The sequence below is a fragment of the Mesoplodon mirus genome (assembly GCF_964341445.2).
Source record: "Mesoplodon mirus genome assembly, chromosome: 7".
In the NCBI taxonomy this organism is placed as follows: Eukaryota; Metazoa; Chordata; class Mammalia; order Artiodactyla; family Ziphiidae; genus Mesoplodon; species Mesoplodon mirus.
In genome coordinates, this window is record NC_138983.1 from 78,305,938 (window position 1) to 78,332,738 (window position 26,801).

Genomic DNA, 26,801 nt, shown 5'->3' on the forward strand with positions numbered 1-26,801 from the left:
CCAGCCCCAGGGCTCTATCATTAACCCAGGTGAGGCCCCAGCTGCTGGGGAGAAGGTGGACAGTGTGCCAGGTTCTGGGCTGGACCCTTAAAGCGATAGTCGACTTGAAAGTCGCCTCGCTTACAAAGTTGAAGACTGGTAAATAAAGCAAGAAATGCTGTCCCTAGAGAGAACCCAGAGAACAAAAGATATAAACTCAGCACAGTCTTCCTGCCCACCCAGTGGAACAGTAAAGCATTAGAAAGAAGAGGGGGTATTGAGTTCTATAAAAAATAACCTCTTGGGACTCAACACTGAGAAGAGAGGCCAGGTAGTTTAGAAGAAGGAGGGCTTAAAACTTAGAAGGTCTGAGTTATAAACCTCGGTCTTTCCATTTCACTACTTGTGGGACATTGAAACAAGTCATTCAACGTTTTGAGCCTCAGCTTTTTGCACTATAAAATCTGGGTTCTCATCTTTCCTGCGTATTTCAAAGGCTGTTCTAAGAATCAATTGCCATGACATCATGAAGGCTATTAAGTTCTCTTTATAAATGATGGGTAAGTGATCATTTAATTTGTATGGTATTTTTCCTAGGAGAATACCACCTGATCCCTATATTTACTCAATGTTTAGCCAGTTCCGACTAAGAGCCAGATAATTTAGACTTGACCTCCAGTGCATCTAGTGAGGCTCTGCCATGAGGGAAGGGTCTGTCTTCACAGTAAGCTTATAAAGGAGAGAAGCTGTGCTCCTTGGGCCCTTAGAAGGGATGCGAATGTGTGGAAAGGGGTTTAGAGTAGGAATTAAAAGATTTCTAGGAGAAGGGAGCAGGGTCTGCAGCTCCTGGATAGGGGAGGGGATGAGAGCTTGCACTGGGGCTCCGTAGGAGGAGCTGGGAGTGGGGTGAACACCCTTGGTTCCCACTCTTTGGCATTGAGGGTGCACACTGAACCCAAGGAACCTCTGTGCTGGCAGTGCCTAGCTTGAACAGTGGGTCAGCTGCAGGGATGACAGTGCAACGTGAGCGCCTCACTTTTGACCTTTGTGTGTGTGTGTGTGTGTTTCTCGGGTAGGATCCACTGGATCTGCTCCTTGGGATGAGAAAGATAATGATGTGGATGAAGAAGATGAGGAAGATGAGCTGGACTAGTCACAGCACCACGTTCCCATCCAGGACACCTTCCCCTTCCTGAACATCAATGGTGAGTGGGGTGGGGGGTGGGACCGAGGCATGGAGAGGATGTAAGGGGCTTTGATTTTGCAAGCGTTGACACCATATCCACCATTGCACTGGGAGCAGCGACCAGGCCCTGGGGCCAGGCTGCCAGTCTGTTAGCAAGTAGGAGTCATAGGCAAAGGAACTCCGTAGGCATAGTTATCCCAGTGGGGTGGCTTCTAGGCAGAGAGAGCATCTTCTGAATCTTATGTGATAATTCAGAGAAATTAAAAAATGAAATTCATTCTCAATCCCGCATACAAATACACAAGCTGTTATAAATTTTGCTGATTTCCTTCAGGCCAAGTGCAGGGATCATTTTCGTGAATTGTAGGCAAACTCTTCTGCTATTTCCCTCGGTACAAATTTTCTGTCACTGCCTTAACAGGCTCTGCTAAGGCTGTATCGTGGGAAACTTGTGGCTCTACAGCTGTTAATACTAGGCTCTGATAAAATTTCTCTATGAGAGACTTTTATCTTTTTTAAATTAATTAATTAATTAATTAATTTTTTGTGGTACGCGGGCCTCTCACTGTTGTGGCCTCTCCCATTGCGGAGCACAGGCTCCGGACACGCAGGCTCGGCGGCCGTGGCTCACGGGCCCAGCCGCTCCGCGGCATGTGGGATCTTCCCGGACCGGGGCACGAACCCGTGTCCCCTGCATCGGCAGGTGGACTCTCAACCACTGCGCCACCAGGGAAGCCCTATCTTCTTTTTAAATTGACTCTTTGAATTCAGCTTCCCAGGAAAGATGCGTTTAGAGGTTGGAGGGTCCCTGTGAGACAGAGCAGGTGCTGCACCTCCCATTGCACGTTCTGAGGACGCTCAACCACAAGGTGAACTGCTCTTCTACAGCATCTTCCCTTGAACTTTTCACTGACGTGCTCGTAGTCATATGACGTGCATTCAGTTGAGTAGCTTTTCACTACTTTTCTAAGTTCCATCTGGCTGCTAGGGTCAAATGAGATACTTTTTGCCGCCTAGAAAATTTAGTATATCCAGAGGATTCCTGTAGGATTTTGGAGTCCCCTTCCCTAGGTGATGCCCCTTCTTTTGAGAATGAGGAAATGACTCTTATCTGTCTACTTGCCCTCCTTCACTTACCCTGTCATTTATAACCTTGCAAGCAAGTGATGAGTCAAGACAACGATCATAGAGCTCTCTCAGGTTAATACTGCCACAGCTACATTCCCACTTGGTGCAATTTTAAGATTTGGACATTTGGAAATGTCAGATCCTTTCCCAAATCTTTGGCTCACTCATTCTGTTATTCTCACCCCTTAAAAGGATGCAACCCATTTCCAGGATCATGATTTACCTTTTTTTTTTTTTTTTCATGTTTTTTTAAAGCTAATATTGTGTGTCCTTACATTATGGGCCACCTTGGATCCTTTATGGAAACATGTGAACATATATTAAAAATAAAAAGTAAAATGTGGCCTTACAGCCACACCGGGATTTCATTGCCCTGAGAGAGGAGTTGGGGCGCATCAGTGACTTCCACGAAGCCTATACTTTCCAACAGGCTCCGGGCCAGCCAGTTTCCGGCTTAAGCAAGGAGAATGTTCCAGCGGTAACCAACAAGGAGAACCTGGCGACGCCGGTCTCGACTCCATTCCTGGAGCCGACCCTGGGGAGCGACGGCTCTGCGGTCACTTTCGGGAAAACCCAAGAGGATCCCAAACCATTTTGCGTGGGCAGTGCCCCACCGAGTGTGGATGTCACCCCCACCTACACCAAAGACGGAGCTGACGAGGCAGGATCAACCGATGGCAAAGTTCTGAACCCGAAGCCATCTAAGCTGGCAAAGAGAATCGCAAACTCCACTGGTTACGTGGGTGACCAGTTCAAGCGTGTCGCTACCGGACTGTACGCAGACTCCAGTCAGCTCGGCCGGGACCAGCGGGCATTGCAGGTGAGCCCCCCCCCACCCGAATTTCAGGAGCCTGAGCAGTTGTCAGGTTTTTTTAATGTGTGAAGAGGAGGGGGCCGGGGGTATGATAGGGCAGGACACCGGGCTGATTTGGTTAATGAAGCTTAGGATAATTTAAATGTTTGAAATGTGTCCAGTAAGGGGACGTAAGTGGATACTTTAAGTTATTCTGTAGATTTTAAGCAAACTCCACTCAAATGCTGATAACGGAAGTTTTAATTATTGCGAAGGATGTCTAAAAGACTGCATGACATTTACCTATCAATCGCTTTGATTTCTCTGCCGTTACTGTACGTTAACAAATATACCTAAAAGCGCTGCTTAGAATGCCTTACGTGATACTTGGTGGAGGTGTGTAGCGGCCGCATGTCTGTGAGATTCGTGCAATTTTTTTTCCACCAAAAAGCAAACAAACAAACAAAACAAAAACACAAACCTTGCTTAAAGGGATAGAGTATGTATTTAACTTGCTAGTGAATGATAGATGTTGTATAGGAATTTCCTTAAGATATTTTACTTTTAATTAAAAGACAAATAAAGCCAAATTGTTTTGCAATGTTAAGAAAAAAATTGGTTTATGCTTATAAAAATGGATGAAGTTATCTAAATGATCCATTGAGTGCCCATTTTAATGACATAGATGGAAGGATTACAAGAGGACAGTATTTTATGTCTACCCGCTGCTTACTGTGAGGTCAGTTCTTCAAATTTTTATTACTAGAATCTTCCATAAACCTTTTGAGTTAAATTTCATTTCCAAATATACAAAGGGAAGTTTGTGGGCCATGGTCGTCTTTATTCATTGTGCATTTGTTTTCTTTTCTCTTGTGTTTTTGTTTTGCTTTCTTTGCGTTGTGTTTTTGTTTTGTTTTATTTACCTTCGAAAGAGAATGTCTGTATGCCACAGTGTATGTATGGCTATACATACACACCACATATATCTCTACATACATATGGCTTTACGAAGAAAGAGTGTGTGACTAGTTACACATAGACACTCTTACATTTTTATCGTTCAATTTTAAAATATCTCAGTTGTATCATAAATTGTGGTTGGTTTTGGGCAAACTTTTCTTTGAAGATACTTTCCTTTAAGGTAAGGGCAGTGAAATAGCTTTGGTGGTAAGGTGTATCTTTTTTCCATCTCCGTTCTCTTTCTAGCGTGCAGTGATGCGCTTCTCAGAGTTGGAGATGAAAGAGCGAGAAGGTGGCCACCCCACGACCAAAGACTCCGAGGTGCGCAAATTCAGCCCCGCTGACTGGGAAAGGCTGAAAGGAAGTCAGGACAAAAAGCCAAAGTCGGTCGCCCCGGAGGAGGCCATTGCCGACCAGAACGACAGTGAGAGATGTAAGTGAACCCAGGCGGCTCGTTTGTGGTACCACGTCGGTGGGAACGGGGCGGTTCCTCCCCCAGTGCCGAGGGAGGTGAGAGGAAACAATACATTTCCGACGGCCCAACGTCTGGGTGCTGGCTGTTCGGAGAACGGGCTGCTCTGGCCACCCTTCCCAGCTGTGGATTGCAAGGCTGGTTGTCCTTTTGAGCGTTGCGGCATCCAGGAGTGAAGCACCTATGAAATGTTTCCTGGCACGCATCTCCTTTTTCCGGAGAAATGCTAGTCCTGTAGTTAGTAATAGTCTGATACAGTAGAGCAGAGGAATGGCGGTGCAAGACCTCCAGCGTAGCAGGTATGTGTTCTGTTTTGTAGCAGGTACGGATACGGGTTTTTGGTAGCAGTGGAATGACACTTGCAGCCAGAGCCAGACCCTCCAGGGTGACAGTCTCCTGTGGGAGGGAGTGGAGAGTACTCGGATTCTCCCTCCAAAGGCAGAGGTTTCGTTCAAATGAGATGAGGGCTGATGAAGGCACCAGAAAGACGAGCATAATTATTTTCTGTGGCAGGCTTGTTTGCAGTCATTAGGAGTTGACAGCACGCTCCAAGGGCGTGGGATCAACGAGGGCGTTCTTCCTACCAGACGGGGTGTATTCTGTTTTGGAGGCCAAATTGGAGAGAAAGCTAGTGTTTGCCTCGAGTCACACTCTGCGGTCCCATCAGCTGCTCCCCCACTGGGGTTGACTTCGGGCTTTGCCCTCGAGACTTCCTGGGCTAATGAGATGTGTTGGCAGCAAGTGGAGGTCTTTCTGCCGCTTTCTTCAGTGTGCGTGCTTGTGGCCTGTGGCCTGCAGCCTGCTCCGGACCCCAGAAACCTCACCGGTGATGGTGAGTGAGGGCACCTAGGTGAACGTCGAGGACAGGGTGGGCGTGAAATCCTCCTGAGATGGGACAGTTGGGGGTGGTGGACACGTTTGGGAGGCCCAGGCCCTTGGACCCAGTCGTAGGGTTGGCGTTCGCCCGCACGCTTAGGTCGTGGGTGCCTGATGCAGTTCGGGAAAATTGTGGTCAGCCACAGCGTGTGCTTCTCTCTGCTGCTTGGAGCACTGCCCTCCCCCAGCTCATCTTTAGGGTCAGACAAAGGCCTGTGGCCAGGGTTCTGGGTAAGCCACACCGGGACCGGTTTGTCCTACGTGGCTCCCGTAGAAGGGGATTTCTGGGGCTAGTCAGTGGCGGCCTTACCCGAGGGATGGGGCTCTTGATGTGCCTGGAGTAGACGATTCCGACCTCCTCCCCCTCGGGATTGGAATGAAAAACGGAGGGTCCAGGCCACCCTGGAGTGAAGCAGCAAGAAGGCCTCCCTCCTTGCCTGTGCTCACAGCTGACACGCAGCCCTTACCCTCCTGAGTGGCCTCATAACTCAGCTCTTGGGGAAGTTTCTCAGAGAGATGTGATAAAAGTGGGCAAGGCCAAGTTCACGGGGATGCACTTTTCTGAGGAGGGGATCTGCCTGTTCCGGGTGGACGGTGAGGGAGGCTGGAGGAAGGGAACGGGCAGTTAACTGGCCTCGAGTCTTCTCGCCCTTTTCTCCAGCAACGTGGCCAAACCCAGGGTGGCCGCTGCCCTTCACGTCTCAGTGGCCTCACCCGCCCTTCTTCCCAGAGACGTTTGCGTGCGTCCTTCCCAGTCTTTCCTGCTGAGCGTGGAGACAAGAACTCGGTGTGGCTGATGGGGAGCAGGGCCTGAGCCCCAGATGATTCCGAAAGCCACCTCCCCCCACCGCCTGCTTCCAATCTCAGACCGACCGACGGGTCTCTTCCTGGAGCACCCGGGACATGGCCCAGTGAGCCATGAATCGCCACCATGGGAGGGCAGGAGAAGGGTTGGGGAAGGTGAGGGGCTCCGTTTGAAAGGTTGGGGCAATGGAGGTGGGTTCCCCACCCACCCTCTGTCTTGTAGAGACGTGGGGTTTGTAAATAGCTGGTCAGGAAAGGTCACCTGAAGGGGCCACTGTTCTTACTGCGGCCTCCACGTCCAAGGCCCAGCAGGTGTTCATTCCATTCAGCTAGATATGAATGGGCCTTCTTGTTCTTGGGCCATCATGTCTTGAGCTGATATGGGCTCAGGTCCTTCTCATGGGTGTCGGTGTGGCCGAGAGCCGAGCTGTGAGCACATGGGAGCTGGGGCGGGGATTTGGGGTGGGCAGGGGTCCCAGAGAGGGTCCAGGACGCCTTCAAGATGCCTTCCCCCTTCTGAGGCAGCCCCTACCCATGGAGGGACCAGGAGCTTCCAAGGTGGTGGGTGCTGTTTGCGTGGCCCTGGTTGTCCTGGTGCGGGTGCATCTTGTTGCTATGGGCTTGTTTAAAGAAAGGAATTAACTTGAAAACACAGTGGCCGAGATACTCATTTATTCTTTATGATCACATGGGTGGCTGAGTGAAATTTTTATTTTGGAAGTTCACCAAATGAGTTGGGAGGTTCCTCAGACTTGGAAGTTCATCACTAGGAACCCTCAGTGGCATTTGAAGATGGGGCGGGGCAAGGAGGCATTGGTCCCTTCCTTCTCAAACTTGGAGTAACCATCTCCCTTGCCAACCACTTGGCTGGGACAGGCCTAGGACCTGCTCAGTGGCAGTGCCTGGCCAGGAGCTGGAGGAAGCCTCAGTCGAGGGGCTTCATGAAACTTCTTTGCTCAGGGAACTTCTCTTCCAGCTGAGCACCTGCACGTTTGTAAACTACTTTGGAACAGAGATCCCCTGCACTCCTTCTGTAGCGGGTGTAACTTTGAACAAGGTTAGCCCTGACTGGAGGTGCTATAGTTAAGCTACAGAGAAGGGGATTTTAATCCTGGGGAGCCTTCCAGCGACTCAGAACCCTCTCACCTTGTTTAGGCCTCACTGGGCATGGCTCAACCGTGGTGAGGGTGCTTTGCTGCCACAGTGACTTGTAAATGTTGCTGTGGTGATGCTTCTGTGAGGTGATGCTATGGTACAACCATAATGCATTTGGGATATACGTGCTGTGAGTCATAGGACCATGCTGCAGGGACCACGTTCACATCTTGCTTAGACTAGGTGACCAAGGGCACATGGCTTCCCACTTTTAGAAGGGCCAAAGGTAGCAATGATGGCAAAGCCTGATGGTTAGGATCCCTGGGTATCTATTTATCTCCCCATCTCCTTTGCCCTCAAGGGTCATCCTCCTGTGGGTCGTGGTTAGAACAGTCTTTGAGAAGCTCCACGTGACACGGAGCCTCTACCCCATAGCTGGTGGCCATGGGCATCTTGGGCAGTCGGGGTGGGTGTCCTTCAGGGTTATTAGTGGCCTGGGTAAGGTCACACTAGCGTAAGGTCTTGGGGGGCCTTAGCTGAGGGGAATTGAGATCTTTGCCCTAAAAGGCTCCGGGGTTGGGGGAAGGGTGGATGGACCTAGTTTGGAAAAAGAAACTTTCAAATTGGACATGGGGGTTCTTAAGGTAGCCCTTCCATTCCTCCATGGATGCCCTCCCACGGAGCTTTTAGGGAAGGCTGATTGGACCAGATTGGACCCGAGAAGTCCAATGGTGTAACCAGCAGGGCTCACCTCTTAAAATTTCCTACATTTCAGGCCTGAGATTCAGGCTGGTCTGAAAGTCTTGGCATCTTTTGGTTAAAGGGATTTTTCCAGCCTTTCTCTGTGCTGAGCCCGGCCCGTGATTATGAAGCCCACTCTGGAGGGAGGCTAGCAGTAACATTCCCACTTTACAAGTGAAGGGGGCCGAGTTGTAAAGCGGCGCCATTCCTGCCCGAGTGTTTAAGAGGGTCACAGAGCAGCCGGAGTGAGAGTTGCAGCACGCCGTCTTCACCGGGCCTGCGGTAGCCTGGGCTGCATCACCCGTAAGCACAGGCCAGGAGTTTGGGGTTTCTCCTGCTGCCATGACAGGAGACCCTCGCGGTTGGGGTGATTCCACCATTCCGGCAAGAGTAGATGGGGATCTCTCCCACCTTGGGATACCCTTGGAGAAAAGCTAAGTGTGTTCCACCATTGAGAACACAGGTCAGGCTAGCCCAGGCCAGGGTGAGGTTCATCCCCACAACTGGCTGCCATTAAATGCTGGGAATGCCCCCAAGAGAGGCTGATCAGGGGACCAGCCAGCTGGGCAGAAGTGGGAGTGATACTTGAAGTGGTCTAGGGAGAGGAGGAGGAATATGCGAGCAGCATGTGAGGGGTGTGTCCATGATTTCATCTAGAAAAACGGGCTGTGGGAGCTTAGCTCAGGTGTTAACGAAATACCAAACTCATACACCCACCCCCACCCCCGGCCGGTGATGGACACAGGGTCATCTTCGGGGAACTCTTTTTTTTTTTTTTTTTTTTTTTTTCTTTTTGCGGTATGCGGGCCTCTCACTGTTGTGGCCTCTCCCGTTGCGGAGCACAGGCTCCGGACGCGCAGGCCCAGCGGCCATGGCTCACGGGCCCAGCCGCTCCGCGGCATATGGGATCCTCCCAGACCGGGGCACGAACCCGTATCCCCTGCATCGGCAGGCGGACTCTCAACCACTGCGCCACCAGGGAGGCCCCGGGGAACTCTTTAACAGCACAGTGATCATTATGGAATTATTTGTGTGTTAGAAACAATGTGACTAGCAAAGCAGTTGAACTGTTTCTTTGGCTAGAGCAAAAGTGAGGAGTGATGTTAGGCTGGGGTGATTGGAGGAAAAGCCCCAAGTGGATGCTAGATTGAGCAGGGGGGCAGGAGGAACACAGGCGGAGCTGGGGTGTGAGCAGTTCAGCCCTGCCCGCCGCCCCCCCACCCCCCCACCCCTCCAACCCCCATGAAGGGGGTTGGAGTCTTGTCTTTGAAATGTCCTTAGATGCTTGTTGCCTGGGAAGGAAGGCGTGGAGACGTGCCAGGTGGGTGACTGGTGTCACTGAGGGCCTTCTTCCTAGACAGGAAGTAGGAGCAGCCCCTCGATGGCAGTGAAATGCTTTTCCCCCCACGGGTGTGGAAAGAGGACAGACGGACTTGTAGCAATCTGGTTGAGTTCTTTGAAATTGCCCTTGACCCTTGTGTGTGCACCAGGAAGCCTTTCCTTTCCCTTTGCCAGGCTCCTCTTGCCTTGGTCTCCCCAGCTTCCCAGCCTCCCACCATTCTTTCCCTACCCTTTTTCTTCACCCTCGCCCCTGCTGACCCAAGTGAACATGGGTGCTATGTCTGTGTAGATGGCAGTTGGGGGCTATTTGGTCTCTTGATGACATCAGCCTTTTTTGTTGACTAGCAGCTGTTTCCATAGTCATTTGTAGCTCTGCCCTGATTGGTTGGCTCTTACTGTGAGGTCACTCACCCCCCTTTAAAAGTAAGCCACCTTGGAGAGTTAAGCAGTTAGGGAGTGATCTCACATGCCTATAGAGGGATGGTGTAGATGCCTCACCTTGACCCTTGAAGGATGGATTGTGAGTGGGCTACGCACCTCATTTTCTGCTTTCTTTGCTGGTTGTGTTCAGCTGTCCTTCCTTTGGGACGTCTTTCTGAGGGTTTTGTGCTTCCGGCGTGTGAGGCCCCTGGTCTCCAAAGGGGGGTGGTCTGTTGGTAGCAGATTGCCTTGGGCATGGGGGTCCTGCCTGCTCCTGGTGACCTTTGTTCCCTCCTTTCCGGGTTGTCTCCCCTCCCCTAGGGAAGTGTTATGATGGAAGCAAAGCTGACCACTTTGAAGCCCCAGAAGACAGTGATCTTCCTGAGGACATGGACACGGAGCCCCCCAGAGAGTCCCCCGCCGACCAGGCGGCCCCGGACGCGTCACGCAGCCCCACCCTCCGGCTGAACAGAAAGCGCAAGGTGTCTGGCGATAGGAACCACACTGAGACCACTGTGCTCCCGAAGGACTCTCTGCTGAAAGCCAAGCGGAGACGGGTCTCCAAAGGTGAGCTCGGTTTGGCTTCGGGCCCGCAGGGCACCCTACGGAAGTCCTGGAGCGGAGCAGTGGAAAGTTCCAGTCCCACCCTGGATCCCTGGGGGGAGCCACTCACACCTCCCCACCCCCCACCCCCATCCCACCCCCCACCCCCCCAAAGCCAGGTGGCGGGGCTGGAGCCCAAAGGTGGCCAAAGGCAAATAGGCCCCCTCCCGAGACTTGGTGACAAGTTCCAGCCAACACAGTGACCACACCCGTCCCTTCCCCCACCCCTGTTAGTGATGTGTAAGACAGTTTGTTCCCCACCCCCACCCCTGCCCCGGGGGGCTTCTTCATTAATTTGTAGTTATTTCTCCATTAGCTGACTGGCCTGAGAGGGAAATGACAAACAGTTCCTCTAACCGCTTAGAAGAGCCACATTATAGTGAGCTGACCAACCTGAGGTGTGCATTGAATTAACAGGGCTCCATCCCAGAAAGCAGCGCCGCTTGCTGCACCTTAGAGAACGGGGGGAGCAGAGAGCAAACCTGGCCGGCAGGGCAGGAAGGAAGTGACCCAGGCGGTTCACCCTACGGTCACCCCCCAGGGCAATAGCATCTCCAAAGAGAAACCTGGCAGGAAAAGGGCAGAGGCCAAAAGCAACAGCAGCTGGTTGGAGGAGTCCCTTAAATGCAGTGACAATGAACAAGGTACACACGGGGCGGGGGGCGCTCCTGGAGGGTGGATCACTCGCCCTCTGTGGGAAACGGCCCTGGAGGGGACCTGAGCGCCATCCAAGTTGACAAGAGTAGCGTGTGGCGAGCAGGGAGTTTTCTTCATGAGGTCCTTTCAGCCTGCACACTTCCTTATGGAATGGACAGTGAGGCGGGAGCTCGACTTCCTGGGCTGCTCCTCATCACCCAGCCCGCAGCTGGGCAGGAAGGGAAGTCTTGGGTGACCCCGGGCGCTTGTCAGTGCCCTCATTCCAGCCTCAGGCTGTCCCCAGTCGCCCTGTCCCGAGCACCCAGGCCCCCCACGGGTGGGGACGGGAGCGCACGAAGGGCTGGCTTCTGCCCTCTCGTGCGGCCCTTTGAAGCAACTTGCCATTTGGCGTTTCGCGGGTTAGCCTATTTGCCGGTTGAATGTGGGATGATTAAAATATTAGTGCTTTGAAAACATAATCGGTATATCTTTAAAAACTGAAGCTGCTCCAACGATCAGTGCTAACAATGGGCTTTTCTTTCCTCACCGGCTACAACTGTGTAACGCCCGCTGCTTCTCCCCCTGACAGATGTGCTGTGCATGGACGGAGAAATGGATCGGCAGCCTTCGCCCCTGCCGCAGAAATACACTGACAACAGCGAGAAACCATCCGGGAAGCGACCGTGCAAAACCAAGCATTTGATCCCTCAGGAGCCCAGGCGGGGCTTGCCGCTGCCAGGGGACTCCTACGTGGACAATGCGGATGGCAAGGTACCTCTTGCCCCTGGCTCTCCCCCGCCCCCCGGGCCTGTGCAGGCACATCCCGCCTGCCTACTTCTCTGCTTCTGGGGACAAAGCTTTCCTTTTCCTGAACCCCTCCCCCAAAAATGTCACTGCCCCTTCCTAGGGGACCTGTCTCCTGGGTGGCGGTGAAGTTTCCAGCGAGTAAAAATGCAGCCCCTTCCTCGCGCCCCGCCTCCCTCAGACAGAGAGGAGGAAAAGTGCTTTCCTCCACTCAGGAGCGGCCTGAGCCCAGTTCCGACTATGATCTTTCGCCGGCCAAGCAGGACCAGAAGCCCTTGGACCGTTTGCAGCAATTGTTACCAGCTTCCCAGGCCTCGCAGCTGACATGCTCAAGCTCCCCTCCAGAGACCACCCAGTCCCGCCCGATGCCACCGGAAGCGCGGAGACTTATTGTCAATAAGAACGCAGGCGAGACCCTCCTACAGCAGGCCTCCCGGCTTGGCTACGAGGTGAGCATCCTTGTGGGTGCCCCGGATCAGGATCCGCCGGCTGCTGCTCCTTGGGTGGGGGACACACTGGCTGGGGATGGGGGGCGGGTCTCAGAGCCCAGCCCCCTCCACGTGGCGGACTGGGCTGGGTGTTCCAGCAGGGTGTTTGCGTTGGCCCCGCTCACACTGCGGGCTCTTTGGTGGCTTGTTCAGTCGTGGTGTGAAAAGAAAGGCAGGCCTCTCTGATGTTCCGTTCCCGTTCAGGCAGGTAGGCTGCTTCGGCCAGTCCGGCTCACTTATCTCTGATACAAAATCTGACCTAACCCAGGGCTTGGCGACCAGGGGAATTTTAATGAGCCCTTTTGGATTCTGAATAGCAAGAAGGAGAGTAGTTATTAGCTCTACTAACTTGTGCTGTTTGGGGCAGAGTGATGCCCCTGTGGGGTAGCGGGTGGGAAGTGTCTGTGCAGAGTAGGGGTGGGAGTGGGGCAGACCTGAGCAGTCTCTTTCTGAGAGGGCACGGGAGCCGAGGGCTGATGGGCGGGGAGCAGGGGTTGAGCCTTGCACAAAACTCCCTGTCCACACTGCTGTATCCCAACCCAGCACGGCTGATGACAGTGACAGCCTCTATTGCTAGAGCAACATAGAAAGAGAGCTGATACCTGCCTAAGCCCGTGTGATCTGTAGTAACTCCTTTCACCCTGTTAACATCTTCACTTGGGAGTAACGAGTACTAGCCCACTCTCGGATGAGGAAACTGAGCCTCAGAGGGGTTAGCTGATCCCCGTACAGGTAGCAATCCAGCAGTGCTCCACAGCCCACCACGCTCCTCAGCAAGACTGGCTCACACTGGAATTGCCCTTTTTACAGTTCAAAACCTCTGTGAGACAGATGCCTCTCCATGCCCTGTGCAGTTCCCCCACCATACTCGTCAGTAGCAATTGTGATGTGATAGCCCACAGGGCAAAGGCATTTTTCTGTGCTGGCATCAGCCCTCTGGGAGTTGAATGGTGACAGTAAAACGCGGTTCAGCAGGCTGAGCGTGGAGGTGTGGCTGAGCACTGGGGTGGCAGGACCCAGGCTGGCCCGGAGCCCTGGCGCCCACACCCTCAGCCAGCTCTGTGCCCCTGTCCCCCGTCTCCCGTCGTGTCCCCCCACCCCGGTCCATAGTGCCGTGAGCCCTTGGAAGTGTGCCTGCCTTGGCCCTAAGGCCTGACTGTGGGTGGGAAGTTGGAAGCACTAGGGCTATGCTTAGTTTGGGGGTGTTTTTTGTTGTTGTTGTGGGTTGAATGTGCTGTTGTTTATATCTACACGTCTCTTGGATACCTCTCCATTAGCTAGAGAGCACTTTGTGGTAGTTAGCGCAGTTACTTGCAGGTGAAGTCCAAGGAGCACCCAGTTGGTTTCCCAAGAGCTGAGAGCGGGCGCCTAGGAGGACAGAGCAGATGTTGCACATAGTGTTGAGCTAGACCCCCCGTGGTTGAGAAAATAGTCTCCTTGCTTCCAGCAAACGCTGGAGGTGGGGGGGAGACCCCTAACCCCAACTTTTGGGTTAGGGTTGAGAAAGTAGGCTCCCGCTTCCAGCAAATGCTGGAGATGGGGGTGGCGGGGTGCTGCTGCACCCGCCGTGGAGGGCGGGGCTCCGAGCCCCACCTGTGAACTTGGCATCATTTCCAGCAGCCTCCCTTTGGGACCAGAGACGTCAAAAGACCCTCGTTGGTCCTCTAAGACAGTTTCCATTTTGGTTTGGTGGCTCTGAGGCCTGGACCAAGGGGCACTTGATCCATACTTTTTTAGGCTACCTGGCCTTTGATTGCACAGGAAGCCTTGGGAATGTTTACGGTGGGATTTGTTTTTTTCTTCAAATGTAAATTTCAATATGTAGATTCCACAGATCACCAGTGTTGATGCTGAACATTGTGACAAGTAGATGAACGCTTTCAACTTTGAATCCAACTTTCTGGGATTTCTCTGGGCAGAATTTTAAATGTTGGGATGATGGCCCAGTTGGGAGATGTGGCAGCTTAAACCTTTTAAAATTGAAGGACAGTTTGCTTAAGCAGATAAGGGTGTGGTTTGGGAGGGTTTTCCTGAAGTTTTGTCTTTAGCATTCTTGATTATTTTCTTCTGCTTAGCCAAAGATACCATGTGCAGTATAAAGGCTGTCTGAGCTTTATGTCATGATAATCTGGTTCTGGAAGTTTAGAAACACACTCTGGCTTCAGATCCGCGTTAAATAGATCACTTGTGTGGCCAAAGACCTCAAACCTTTCCCTCCTGGGAAAAAGGCTTCTATTTCTTAGGCTAAAACGCCAGTGTGCAACCACATGCTTGTGCCTTTAGCGGTGATGGTTAAATTTTCTATGAATTGAATAAGTCATGTTTTTTAAAAAGTTAATGAGGCATCTAATTAACTAACAACGTCGGGCTTATGGCCTTTATGGTTACATTTTGCGGGTAATGGCATTCGGCTTATAGCCGCTGAACAGAGAGCTGTCCGACAAAAGCAGTTTGACTTTGCTCGGGAATGGCTGGGCTGCCCTTCAGACACTCCCGTTTATTTCTAGCGGAGAAAATAAACCAAGGAATGTGTTGCGTCGACAGACTCGCCCCGCCTCTTCACCTTTCAGTTAGAGAAAGTGTCGGTGGCGATGGTTGCCATCCATTTAGAGGCCATCACCCTCCTAGCTAGGAGAGTGTAGTTAGCCCACTTGACCCCCAACAGAGAAGGCCTGTGGGATGCTCGTCACAGCTGGATTGCATCCCTCTAACTGGGGCCCTCTTGGGCCTTTTGAACCTTCCCAGCTGACCAGGTACCAAAGACCTGAGTTATAGGTCTAGTACTTCATGTTAATTGAACTTGGGGTTTAATATCTCTGGGCCTCAGTTTCCAAGTGTTGAATGAGGATAGTACTACCTTCCTTTCCTGCTATCTCCTGGGTTCCTGTGGGTGACAGAAGACGTCCTCATCTGGGGGAATGGGAACCACTGTGTAAACAGTGGGATCAACGTGGTTGAGTTAGGACAGCCCGTGGCAAAAAGTCTGACCTGGCCGTGGGGCTACTGCTGCCTTTGCTGCCATCTTCCAGGAGAAGAGAGTTGACTTACCCACCAGCTTGGACGGCCTTTCATTTCTAGGTACCCTTGAATCTGCCCTAGTAGTGATGAAGGTTTCCAGGTGAAGGCCATGATTGTCACAGCAAATAAACCCTGGGTTGAGTAAATTGATGTGTGCACAGCAGTTGGTGGCGTTCAGACCTGATCCCAGAGCCACGTGACAGGGCCTCTCCCTGGCTGGGGCACACAACTCATTAGCTTGCAGCCGTCCACTCAAGTCTGGCTAGTGAGGGCCTGCTAAAAGAGCAGCAGCTTCATGCGGTATCCTGGATACCAGGGCTCGGGGCAGGTGGCCTGGGAGCCCAGAGGATTGTGGGCTTTCTGGCAGGTTGGGATGTAAACGGAGAAACGCATTCGTGGGCGTGCCTTTTCTCTTCCTCCTCTTGTTTTGGAAGGGAGCTGCTGCAGTGACCCGAAGTAACAGGGCACTGATGGCCAGGTTTACCAGCATGCCCCATTGGGTTCACGTGGTAAGCAAATGGAACATTCTAGTTCTCTCCCAAGTGAGTGGTCACCTTTGATTGGCGTGTCCTCCAAAGGGCATAAAAGGTTTTACAGAACCCATCTCGCACTTATGGGCGGCTAGAATGACCCCCGTTTTAGGTTTAACAGATGAGTTACCTGAGAGATGTCACAAGGAGGCCTGTTCTGACCCCATCCCATCCCCCCTTACCAGCAGACCATGTGTTGGGCCACATGCATGTTCTGCCTACTCCCAGCTCTCAGAACCTGACAGCTCTCTGCTGGGCACAACTTACCCAGTATAAACAGTATAACGTGTTTTCTGGTGGCAAATGCTTTCGATGTGTCTGAAAACTTTCTTAAGGTAATAAAACATTGAATAAATTCCTGCTCTGCTTACTGGGAGTGGTTCATATTAATATTTTAACAAGCCAAAGAAAGAAGGTTAATAACAGTGATTCTAATGCACAGTGTTGACACAGAACATCTCTGGGGGGGGTGGGTGGTGAACGTTTTATTTGATTCTTGAAATGTGGAGGTTGCAGCGTGGTGTATCAGGTTCCTGTCATTAACTTGAGTAAATATGAGAATATTAAGACTGATTCTGCCCCGAGAGGGTGGAGTGAGGCAAAATAGAGGGTGGGGTTATTGGAGGCATTTTGGGTCATTCCTCGAGAATGGAGGGAGAGAGCTTCTCTTTAACTCTACTTAACGTACAGACAAGAGCATCTGAGGCCCAGGTTCTGATTTGGGGTCTTAACAAGGGGCGCGAGGATGTAGCTGACCTGCGTGTCCCTGCTTCTCTAAGCTGGGGAATGTTCTCTGGGTGATTTAAGCTCTCTTTAAGTGTTGGTCATCCATACTTTGATCTAAACTTGTGTTATCGTCCACTGCCACTGACCGAACAGACCCATCAAGTGAGAATGGTCTGTGCTTGGCAATGTGTCATCTAAGATGTTAGCAGCCGTGACACCTCTGTACTGGTCACGTCGGCCCCTGGGCTGAGGGCTCTCATCGTTATCCGAATGCGTCCTCTCAGCAGCCCTGTGGAAGCTTGGAGAAGTTCAAGGGTAACTTGTCCATGGCCAGGCCACTGGTGCAGCAGAGCCTTAGACAACACTGTCTGCATCTCCAAGCCCTTCTCACACACTCTCGCCCCCCAGCAGGATGCCTGCCGCCTGCCCGCGCCATGGTGGGCTTTTGGCCCCAAGGATGTATGCCTTTGAAAGTGGGCACCGCCAAGCTATGGGGAGGTCACCCTTACAAGGTTCACTGTATGGTGGTCTGATGGTATCTCCTCTCCTCTCCTCTCCTCTCCCCGTAGGAAGTGGTCTTGTACTGCCTGGAGAACAAGATTTGTGATGTGAACCACTGCGACAACGCGGGTTACTGTGCCCTGCACGAGGCTTGTGCAAGAGGTTGGCTCAACATCGTACGACACCTCCTTGAATATGGCGCCGATGTCAACTGCAGTGCCCAGGATGGAACCGGGTCAGTGGCGGTCTTGCGCTCTTGGCCTGGCCCTGCTGGGGCATAGGCAGTGGTTCTCAGGGTGTGCGGGGAACCCCAGAAGGAAAGATGGAGAGTGAGTGCCATGTAAGCACACTGATGGCGGAGTCCTCTAGAATGGAACCGGACAGATCTTTCTGGCAAATTTACATAGAACTTTAAAAGTCTGTGACGCTCTTATGGACAGAAGTCCCTGAAAATGTTGAGCCTGCATGAATAATCAGGGGTGTTCTCTTTTAAGACCCTGGACTCTTCACCAGCGTCTGTTGAATCTCAATCTTGAACATATATGTGAGTTGAAAGTTGCAGGAGTACAGACAGGTCCAGTGGCAACTGGCTTGATAGGACCTGCCGTGTCCACCCACATCCCCGGGCCTGGCCCCCACTCTGTCCTTGACCTCGGTTTATTGGCCAGAGGCCCAGGTCTGAGTCAGCCCAAGCATCTTCCCGGTTGTACCTGGGATGCCACCACGAGGCAGGGCACTGGGGCTTTCCTGACAGTCATAAAATGAGCAAAACCGTAAGGTATTTGGTGGTTCGTGGTTTCCAAATAGCATCCTTTCTGGATGGGACTGCGGACAGTGTTCCTGACCCCAGCGGACACGGGCAGGAGGACTCTGTATCCTCCTGAGAACTCGCCCTGCCTGTCGACTGCTTCTGGGCGAGAGGGTTGATCACTCATCTCCAAGTTGGTTTCAGGAGAGGTTCCACTTTGCCCCTAGTTTCTTTTACAAACTGCACTTTTTGGGTTTTGTTTGTAATGGTGTAACAATGGCTTCTCGTATCTGCTTCCTTGATGCTGGGGTTCTTCCCCCCACCCCGCCGTATGTTACCTTCTTACAGTCTGTCACTATTTAAGTTCATTGGAAACGTTTTCATCGTTGTCTGAGTTCCTCCTTGGGCCATGCATTAAGAGAGATTTGCATTGAAGAATTAGGCCTGAGATGGTCCCTTCACCTGTCCCGTAAAGGGTTATGTGTTGAAATAACAGAGTAATTTGTCGCAGCGACCGTAAACTCACCTCCTCAGTGAAATAGCGCGCCTACGAGCCTTGGCCGCACACGCTCGATTTTGCCCCGTGTCCTTAGAAGCAAGCGTCTCGTGCACAGGTGTAATCCCCCGCACCTCTCCTAGGCCTCTCCACGATGCTGTCAAGAATGATCATCTCGAAATTGTCCGCTTGCTCCTCTCCTACGGTGCTGATCCTACCCTGGCTACGTACTCAGGTAGAACCATCAAGAAAGTGAGCCACAGCGAACTTCTGGAGAAGTTCTTAACAGGTATGGCAGAGGTCAAGACACGGTCTTGTTCAAGCATCTAGACGGTGACTTCACAGCCTTTCACCTGGGTTCCCCCTACCCCCACCCCCCGTTTACTGTAAGTGACCCTTTACTGGGAAAAGCGGCCCAATGTTAGTCTGTCAAAGAAGAGATACATACTTTGAGTTTTGCAAGGTGGGGGGCTGGAAAACTCTTAGCTAGCCAGGCTAGCTTTTGTTTGGCAGGCTGGGGCGGTGAGGCGGGCAGTCCCTCAGGAAGGGGGGTGGACGCGTGGGGAGGTTTCAGTCAGATACCTGGAGGCGTGTGCAGTGGGACTTATCAGGAGGTGACATCAGCCCCAGCGTGAGATGTTCCCGAACTCCAGCAGCATTTGCCTCTTACCAGCAGGCGTTATCTTGTCCTTGTTTCTGTTTCTCTCTCTCTCTCTCCCCCTCTCTCTGCAGACTGTTTAAATAACCTGCAGGCTCCTGACGACGGTAGCCCCGGTTGCTCTTCGGAGTTCTCTGGCAGCTCTGTGTGTGGTGAGCAGGCTTGTTCGTTTCAGTTGGGCTTGTGGGGGTGGGGGTGGGGGTGGTGCTGTGAGCAGGACTTGCTTGGGAAAGAATTTTTCCAGGGTCCTTTTTGGCGAACAGCTGGAATCTTGCTCCAGCTTACTGACCTCTCTCTTGTTTGCCCCCCCGGTTAGAACCAGATGATGAAAGTGGTTACGATGTTTTAGCAAATCCCCCAGGACCGGAGGACCAGGATGACAGCAACGAGGCCTATGGTGACCTATTGGAATCTGAATTTTCCGAAGACCCCCTTTTGCCGTGTTATAACGTCCAGGTGTCCGTCGCTCAGGGGTGAGCGTGGCCAGCGTGTGGTCGAGAGCCAGCCCAGCTGCTCTGTGGGGTGGCAGGAGTTAGAAATCCCCTTCAGCAGATGAGGGTGGCTGGGTTGGGGGGTGAGTGAATTCCTCACCAAGTGTCCACCGACCTCACATAATGCAGTGGAACTTTTCCAGAAAAGTTTGGGGTGTGGGAGGGTTCCCCAGCCAACTGCCCTCATTGGAACACACCCCTAGAGCCCAAAGGACACGGGAGTCAGCGACTGCAATTGCACAGTTTCAGTAAACTTTTGGGGAAGGGATCCTCCCCAAACGGCTACCATAGGGGCCTTCCAAGGCGCGTGAGGTCCACGGGACGATACTGATGTGTACCCTCTTCTCGTATAAGATTAGAGAAAGCCGTATGTGGCACCTGGGATCTTATGTGTCTTCAGATTTGCTTAGATCGAGTCTTGTCCCCACGGTCGGGCCACTGTGCCCCATGACCAACCCTTCGGAGTGAACACATCAGGAGACCTTTCTCTGCTGTGTGTTGACCCTGGTGCTTAAGGAGTAGCATCCCCCTTGGACTCTGAGGCTGGGAACGTGTCTGCCTTTGTGGTGACATTCTATTTGGGATAGAGATCATAAAGCATGGCAGGGTATCAGGAAGGATTTTACCACCTCCCTTCTCGAAAAAGCCTCAATCCCGGCAGCATTGAGGGGCGGCTTGGAGGTGTGGGAAAGGAAAGGAAAGCCAGGTGACCTCGAGTGTTTCTCATGCTCTCTCCGTGAGGGCCGGAGGAGAGGAGAGGTCAAAGAGGTGTTTGCCATCTCCATTGGGTTGGCATACAGACTGGTTTTCCCCAGTGACTAGAACGGGGTACACTTACTTGGAGAGGGGTGACCTGAGTTGTGGCCAGAGCCAAGGCAGCACTGGGGTGGCCTGCAACGAGGCTCATTCAGGGGCGCTGCTCCTGCTTTTGTCTAAGTTGGCTGATCCGCCCTAGGTGGTCTCTTAACACATGCACATGAGTCCAGAGTTCCCCTGCTAGAAGTAGATCTTCCGGGCTTCCCTGGTGGCACAGTGGTTAAGAATCCGCCTGCCAGTGCAGGGGACACAGGTTCGAGCCCTGGTCGGGGAAGATCCCACATGCCACGGAGCAACTAAGCCCGTGCGCAGCAACAGGCCCAACGCAGCCAAAAATAAATAAATAAATAAAATTAAAAAAAAAAAAAGAAGAAGTAGATCTTCTAAGGACAGTGAGAAGTGGGGTGGGGGTGGGGTAATCAAAGTGGAAGTAGCAGGCCCTTTCACCGCCAGGAGACGGGTAGTTCATAGTTGGGAGCGCCTCTAATTTTGCCGGAAACTCAAACCACTGTCCTTTCTCTGGTGTAGGCCTCATAACTGGCTGTTGCTCTCAGACCTGCTCAAGAAACTGCAAATGTCCTCCTGCATATTCCGCTGCAATTTCCCAAATGTGGAAATTGTCACCATCGCGGAGGCCGAGATCTACCGGCAAGTGTCAGCAAGTCTCTTATTCTCTTGCCCCAAGGACCTAGAGTCCTTTAATCCAGAAAGTAAGGAGCTCTTAGATCTGGTGGAGTTCATGAACGAGCTTCAGACTCTGCTGGGCTCATCCGTGGAGTGGATCCTCCCCAGAGACCTGGACTCAGACGACGACTGGTGAGCTCGCCGGGGCCCGCCGTGTACAGTGTGTCATGGTGTTAATCCTTGTGCATATGTGTCCTAATACGACTATTTCTGTAAAGAAAGGACACTATGAGACACGACTCCAGTCGGAAGGACTTCAAAACATGTTTTTTTTTTTTTAAATTTGAAGTCAGTTTTTATGAAGTTGTTAATAAAGTTTCTTTACTTTTCAATGTACACATGCTTTGGAATATGTTTGATTTTACTCGGAACAATTGTTTCTTTTCTTTTTTAAGGAGAAAAAAAAAAGGCAAAGGAGCTCCACACTTTGACTTAATTTCATACAAAGCTCCGACGACAGAGGCCATAACTGTTGAGAGTTGCTTTTGGGGCAAATTAAACCAGTAAAATTTTAAACTCTTCCTCCATATTAAAGGGATTGAATAAATTGGCCACTTTGGTGCACCTGTGTCCTGCAAATTGTCCAGTTGGAGATGGAGGTTTAGAAAGTGAGTTTCAGTCTTGTTTAAGTCTCTTCCCATCAGACTGGTCTCGTGATTTCCTACACACCATGTTACTTCCTGTCTACCTTTCCTTGGTGTTGTTCATGCCTGGATTGTCTCCTGTACCTGCTCAAACCTTGGTCCATTCTCATTTGTACCATGGAAGTTTGTCATGCTGGATACTGTCAGAACTAATTTTACTTAAGTTTGCGTTAAAGTGCAAAGCACACGTTTTGTATATTTTCTGTTTTTTGTGTTTGTCTATATTTTATGGTTTTGCTTCAAGAAATATTATGGGAAGGGAAATAGCAAGATGTAAAGAGCAAAAAAGTCATCATTCTCTTTCAATTGTTAGAATATCTATCTGCAATCATAATTATGATGCACTGTGGTATGTGTTAAAATAGGAAATACATGTAACGTCCTGTAGGAGCAGCAAACTCAGTGGTGTTGGTGAGGGTGTGTCATGGAAGTAATCACAAAGCAGGTGACTGTTGGTTGGGGTCCTGAAACATTAGTGTGCCTTCCCTGTGTCCAGTAGTGGTCTGGAGGGGTCAGGAAGCCTGCCTTTGAATTTGAGGGAACAGAGGGTTTGAGGTCCTCTCTCTTCCATTGCTCTAGTACACTGCACAGCAGCAGTATACTGGGTTTATAGTTGACGTTGAAATCGCTGATTGATCATTAAGATTGGGATGTATCTTTGGAAATGAAAATAGGAAGAATCGTATGCTTTTTCTTTTTTTTCTTTTTTTTCCTATATCTGAAAAGGTATGTAGTACTTTGCTGAGTGGTTGGGAATAACGTTTGCAGTATTCAGTGTATTCAGTTTTAGTATCTAAATAGAATTAAATTGTTGCTGTAAACTGGAATAGCACTTTGTTACTGACAAGTTTTAGAATGCATCTGTTCGTCAATTACCTGTTTGGAAAGATTGTAGTTAATGATTTTGAGAATGTGGCTATAAACCTCCAACTGACTCAAGAAAAGCAAATAAGTCAAGATTGACAAATGTATAGGCTCTTCATCTTATTGTGTGTGTGGGTTTTTTTTTTTTTCCTTTTAGTTATTTGTCAAGGTATAAAGAATTCTATCACACTTAAGACAAGTTACGTAAACTTCACGGGGTGTGTTCTGACATGGCATGGAGCAGATCACATGGCCTAGATCTTAAAGGTGATTTTATGTTTAAACTTTCATGAAAACATATGTGATTGAAACACATTAATATATTGATACAGAGGGCAGTTAATTTTTGTCTTTTTTGTGTGTGTGTGTGGTACTGTTGTGGCCTCTCCCGTTGCGGAGCACAGGCTCTGGACACGCAGGCTCAGTGGCCATGGCTCACGGGCCTAGCCGCTCCGCGGCATGTGGGATCTTCCCGGACCGGGGCACGAACCCATGTCCCCTGCATTGGCAGGCAGACTCTCAACCACTGCGCCACCAGGGAAGCCCTAATTTTTGTCTTTTAATACATGTGAGCGCAGCTTTCATTTTGCTGAAAGAATATGACCAGTTTTCAGTTTGGGATTCTACCATTTAGTAAAGATAGTCCACTTAATTTTAGAAATAAGAGATTTAATATATAATACCTAATAATACTTTTATGTATGTTTTTTTACTGAAAACCTTTATTGTAATACTGTGAAGAAACTATGCCATTTTAGTCTTCAAGACTTAAATGAATCAAGTGTTTATTAGCTGTTGTAGTTTTTAAACTAATAAAAGTCAGTACATCAGCAATTTGTAAATACAGTTTTTAAAATAATGCCTTAACAACTTTACAGTGGTTATAATGACTGTATTTAGGCCTAAAGTTAGTTAATAATTTGACATGAAGGCTTTTTAATAGTTTGATGGTGCAGATCAGGGATAGGTAAACTCTGGCTGGTGGGCCAGATCCAGCCCGTCGCCTGGCTTTGTAAAGGAAGTTTTTCTGGAACAGAGTCGCACCCATTGTTTACATGGTAGTTGTGGCTCCTTTCACCCTACACCAGTGGGGCAGAGTAGTTGCAACAGAAACTGTATAGCCCACAAATCTGGAAATGTTTAAATTTAGATTTTAAAAATTGAAAAATTCTTTGAGCCTATACAGGGCAAGTCCATTGACCCCTGAGGTAGAAAACAGTCAGGAACTTGGGTGCGGAAGCCAAATGGCCTAGGTTCAAAGTCCCTTTCTCCCATTTCATAGCTAGTGACCATGGGCAAATCACTTAACCTCTATGCCTCATTATGAGGTTTAAATGCACTTATTTGTATAAATAGTGCCTGGCACATACTAAGCACTGTGTAAGTGATTGCTGTTGTTTCTGCTTGGAGCTTTAATAAGTTATTGTTAATAGAAAAATGACACTAATGATTTTCCTTTTAGAGTAACAAAGGCACTTTGAGTCTTTTACTTTTTCAGGAATGTAATAAGACTTTTTTCATTGACAGTCAGTGTTCCCTGTTACCAAAATTTACTTTATGAATATAAAGAATTGAATGTCTTCAAGACAGTACTTTTGCTTAAATGTCAAACCATTATTTCCCCAAGGCACATCAAACTGGCTCTGCATAGTCCAGGCCTCTAAAGCTTGTGTGCACACCCTAGGTAGCATGTGAGATACATTTTGTAAATATAGTTTTTTAAATAATGCTTGAGACTTCCCTGGCGGTCCAGCAGTTAACACTATGTGCTCCCAATGTAGGGGGCTTGGGTTCGATCCCTGCTCAAGGAACTAGATCCCACGTGCCTGCCATAACTAAGAGCCCACATGCCACAACTAAAAGATCCGGCATGCTGCAACTAAAGACCCGGCACAGCCAAACAAACAAACAAACAAATAAATAAATCTTTATAAAAAAATAAGTAAAATAAAATAATGCCTTAGGAGTTAGGAAAAGAAAATATTAGAACATTTTTACCTTTGTATTATTTTAAAAAATCTGTGTAGTTTATCATGTACATAAATACTATGTATGGAACTTTGTGTATATAATTTGTTAATAAATAAGATGCATATTAAAAAGTTTTCTTATGGTTTGCCCAGTGAGGTGTTTGGAGGCCATTGGAGGACAGGATGATGAAATATAGGGCCTCAGCAAAGATAGAATTTAGAACCAATTCCCTGACTTAGAAGATAAGGAAAATAATTCATAGACTGTAATTGAGTTGTCCAACTTTATGTAAGTGTTCAGAAACAGGAAAAACAGTGGCTAGAATCTAATCACTGACCGAGCAGAATCTGGGTCACTGGACTCGTAAACCAGAAGTGACTGTTGAATTTCTCAGGTTGATGCTCCTGGCATATATGCTTGATCTGTGTGTGTGTGTAACTCTCTGACATAATAAGCCATACTCAGGCACACCCTGTTTCCTTATTCAAGCATCTTAATTTCATCCCATTAAATCTTTGAAGTATCAGACTACCAGAAGGCATGAAGAAACCTGGGCTGAGAGTCTTCATTCCAGGAGACGTGATCTTGACTGCATGGCTGGTTTGAGGCGCATCACTCTGAACTGCAACCCGCTCATTGGTGACCTGGGTGCAAGTGCTTTGGCAGAATCTCTTAGTGAGGATTTATGGCTTAGAGGGAAATTCTAAAATTGAAAATATTGAATTTTTAATATGCTTAGCTTTTGGCATGATACTATTGTGATAGGTTTTTTTAAGCCTCATTTTACTCATAGCTTTTATTTTGCTTTTACACTTTCTCTAAGAGTTGCATATATCCTTTATAGAAAATACAGAGTAACAAGAGAACAATTACCTATCATTTTAATACCCAGATATAATCACTGTTCATTTTGGTGTATATACTTTCAGTCTTTTTTTTTCTACAAATATATATGTACACTTAGGGATTACAAAAATAGAATTGTAGTATACTTGCTATTTCATATTCCTGCTTTTTTCACTTAATGATGTATCATGTAGTATTGCGTCGTATTGATGTCCCATAGTTTAATCAGTTCTTTGCAATTCTATTTAGACAGTTTGCTTTTCCCTGTCAGAAACAATGTGAATACGTTGTATATACATCTCTGTGTCCATCGGGATTACTTCTGTAAAATAAGGTACTACAAGTGGAATGACTAAGTGTGACCTATTTTTAAGACATTTGATACACATGGCCAAATTACCACCCAGAAAGGCTATGCCAATTTGTAGTCCACCCCAACAGTAGATGCGAAGCCTGCCTCTCACAAACACTGGCCTGTAGCACTTGTAAAAAAATGTAAAACTACAAAAATGAGTACCTCTCCATTTTCTATGCAAGTGGGATTACTCCCAATTTTATAACTTTTTTCAATTAATTTAGTATGAGCATTTTAGCAAGTCAGTAAATTTGCATCTCCTACATCATTTTTTGTGATTGTTCAGTATTCCATTATATGAATATGCCACAGTGCACATAGCTTATCCATTCTTGTATATAAGCTTTGCCCAGTTTTTCAGTTACAAATAGTACTCTGATATATATCCTTACCTATATCTCTGACTATTTCTTTTGGTTAAATTCTTAGAAAGAGAGTTGTTGGATCCAAAGGGTATAGACATTATTTAAAGGCTTTTCTTACAGAATCTTGGCTTCATCTGATAGGAGAATAACCACATTGTGTTTTATTTTGTATTCATTTGATTGACTGGTGAGGTTTACTGGCTGTTTGTATTAATTTGGCTATTTGGTTAATTATACCCTGTGTCCATTCTTCTGTAGTGAGAGCTTGTAAGGGTTGTATCATATCCTGTCAGATCCGTATGTCTGACTTGCTATTTCTGTGTGTCATGGGGGTGTTGAAAGACTCCAGTTATTTTAATGTGATGGTCCACACAACACTTAAACAAAAGACTCATGATAGTTTCCTTTCATGTAATATTTTTTAATCCCTGTGCTTTAGTGATGATCCCTTTGGTTTAAATGAGTAGTAGGTTGTTCAGCCCCAGAACTACTAGAATTCATGATCCGTTTTTCTGGTTTTTGTCTGACCTTTTACTGCGAGGGTTCTTGACCATCATACTTTCATGATAGGTTTTTAGTATGTATTCTGTATTCACACATTGTTGAAAGTTTTTATTATTTGTATCCTCTTAGACTTGTCTTTTTTTCCTCTAAAACTAACAGTTATTACATTTCTTCTATTTTGTTTTCCCCTTTGAACTAGTTTCAAGTGTGATTTGGAGCTGAAGATCATGATCAAAACAATGCAGTGCATTTCTGAGC

The 26,801-nt window shown here is 49.0% G+C and overlaps 1 protein-coding gene across 1 annotated transcript; it reads left to right on the plus strand.

Annotated features, from left to right (window-relative positions):
* The first annotated feature begins 1,123 nt into the window (after positions 1–1,123).
* On the plus strand, positions 1,124–21,277 carry LOC309808821 (BCL-6 corepressor-like). The gene is made up of 13 exons (XM_082629395.1): positions 1,124–1,184; positions 2,724–3,113; positions 3,772–3,825; positions 4,293–4,479; positions 10,117–10,595; positions 10,856–11,042; positions 11,624–11,805; positions 12,024–12,287; positions 17,170–17,336; positions 18,489–18,634; positions 19,078–19,155; positions 19,320–19,476; positions 20,839–21,277. The coding sequence occupies exons 1-13, from the start codon at positions 1,182–1,184 to the stop codon at positions 21,128–21,130; spliced, it is 2,586 nt and encodes an 861-aa protein (XP_082485521.1). The 5' UTR covers positions 1,124–1,181; the 3' UTR covers positions 21,131–21,277.
* The last annotated feature ends 5,524 nt before the right edge of the window (positions 21,278–26,801 follow it).

Bases quoted from the DNA above. Each gene is read 5' to 3' on its own strand.
- LOC309808821 (XM_082629395.1), top strand. The intron at 11,806-12,023 runs GTACCTCTTGCC...TCCCTCAGACAG, and splicing joins TGGACAATGCGGATGGCAAG to AGAGGAGGAAAAGTGCTTTC. The intron at 19,156-19,319 runs GTGAGCAGGCTT...CCCCCCGGTTAG, and splicing joins CTCTGGCAGCTCTGTGTGTG to AACCAGATGATGAAAGTGGT.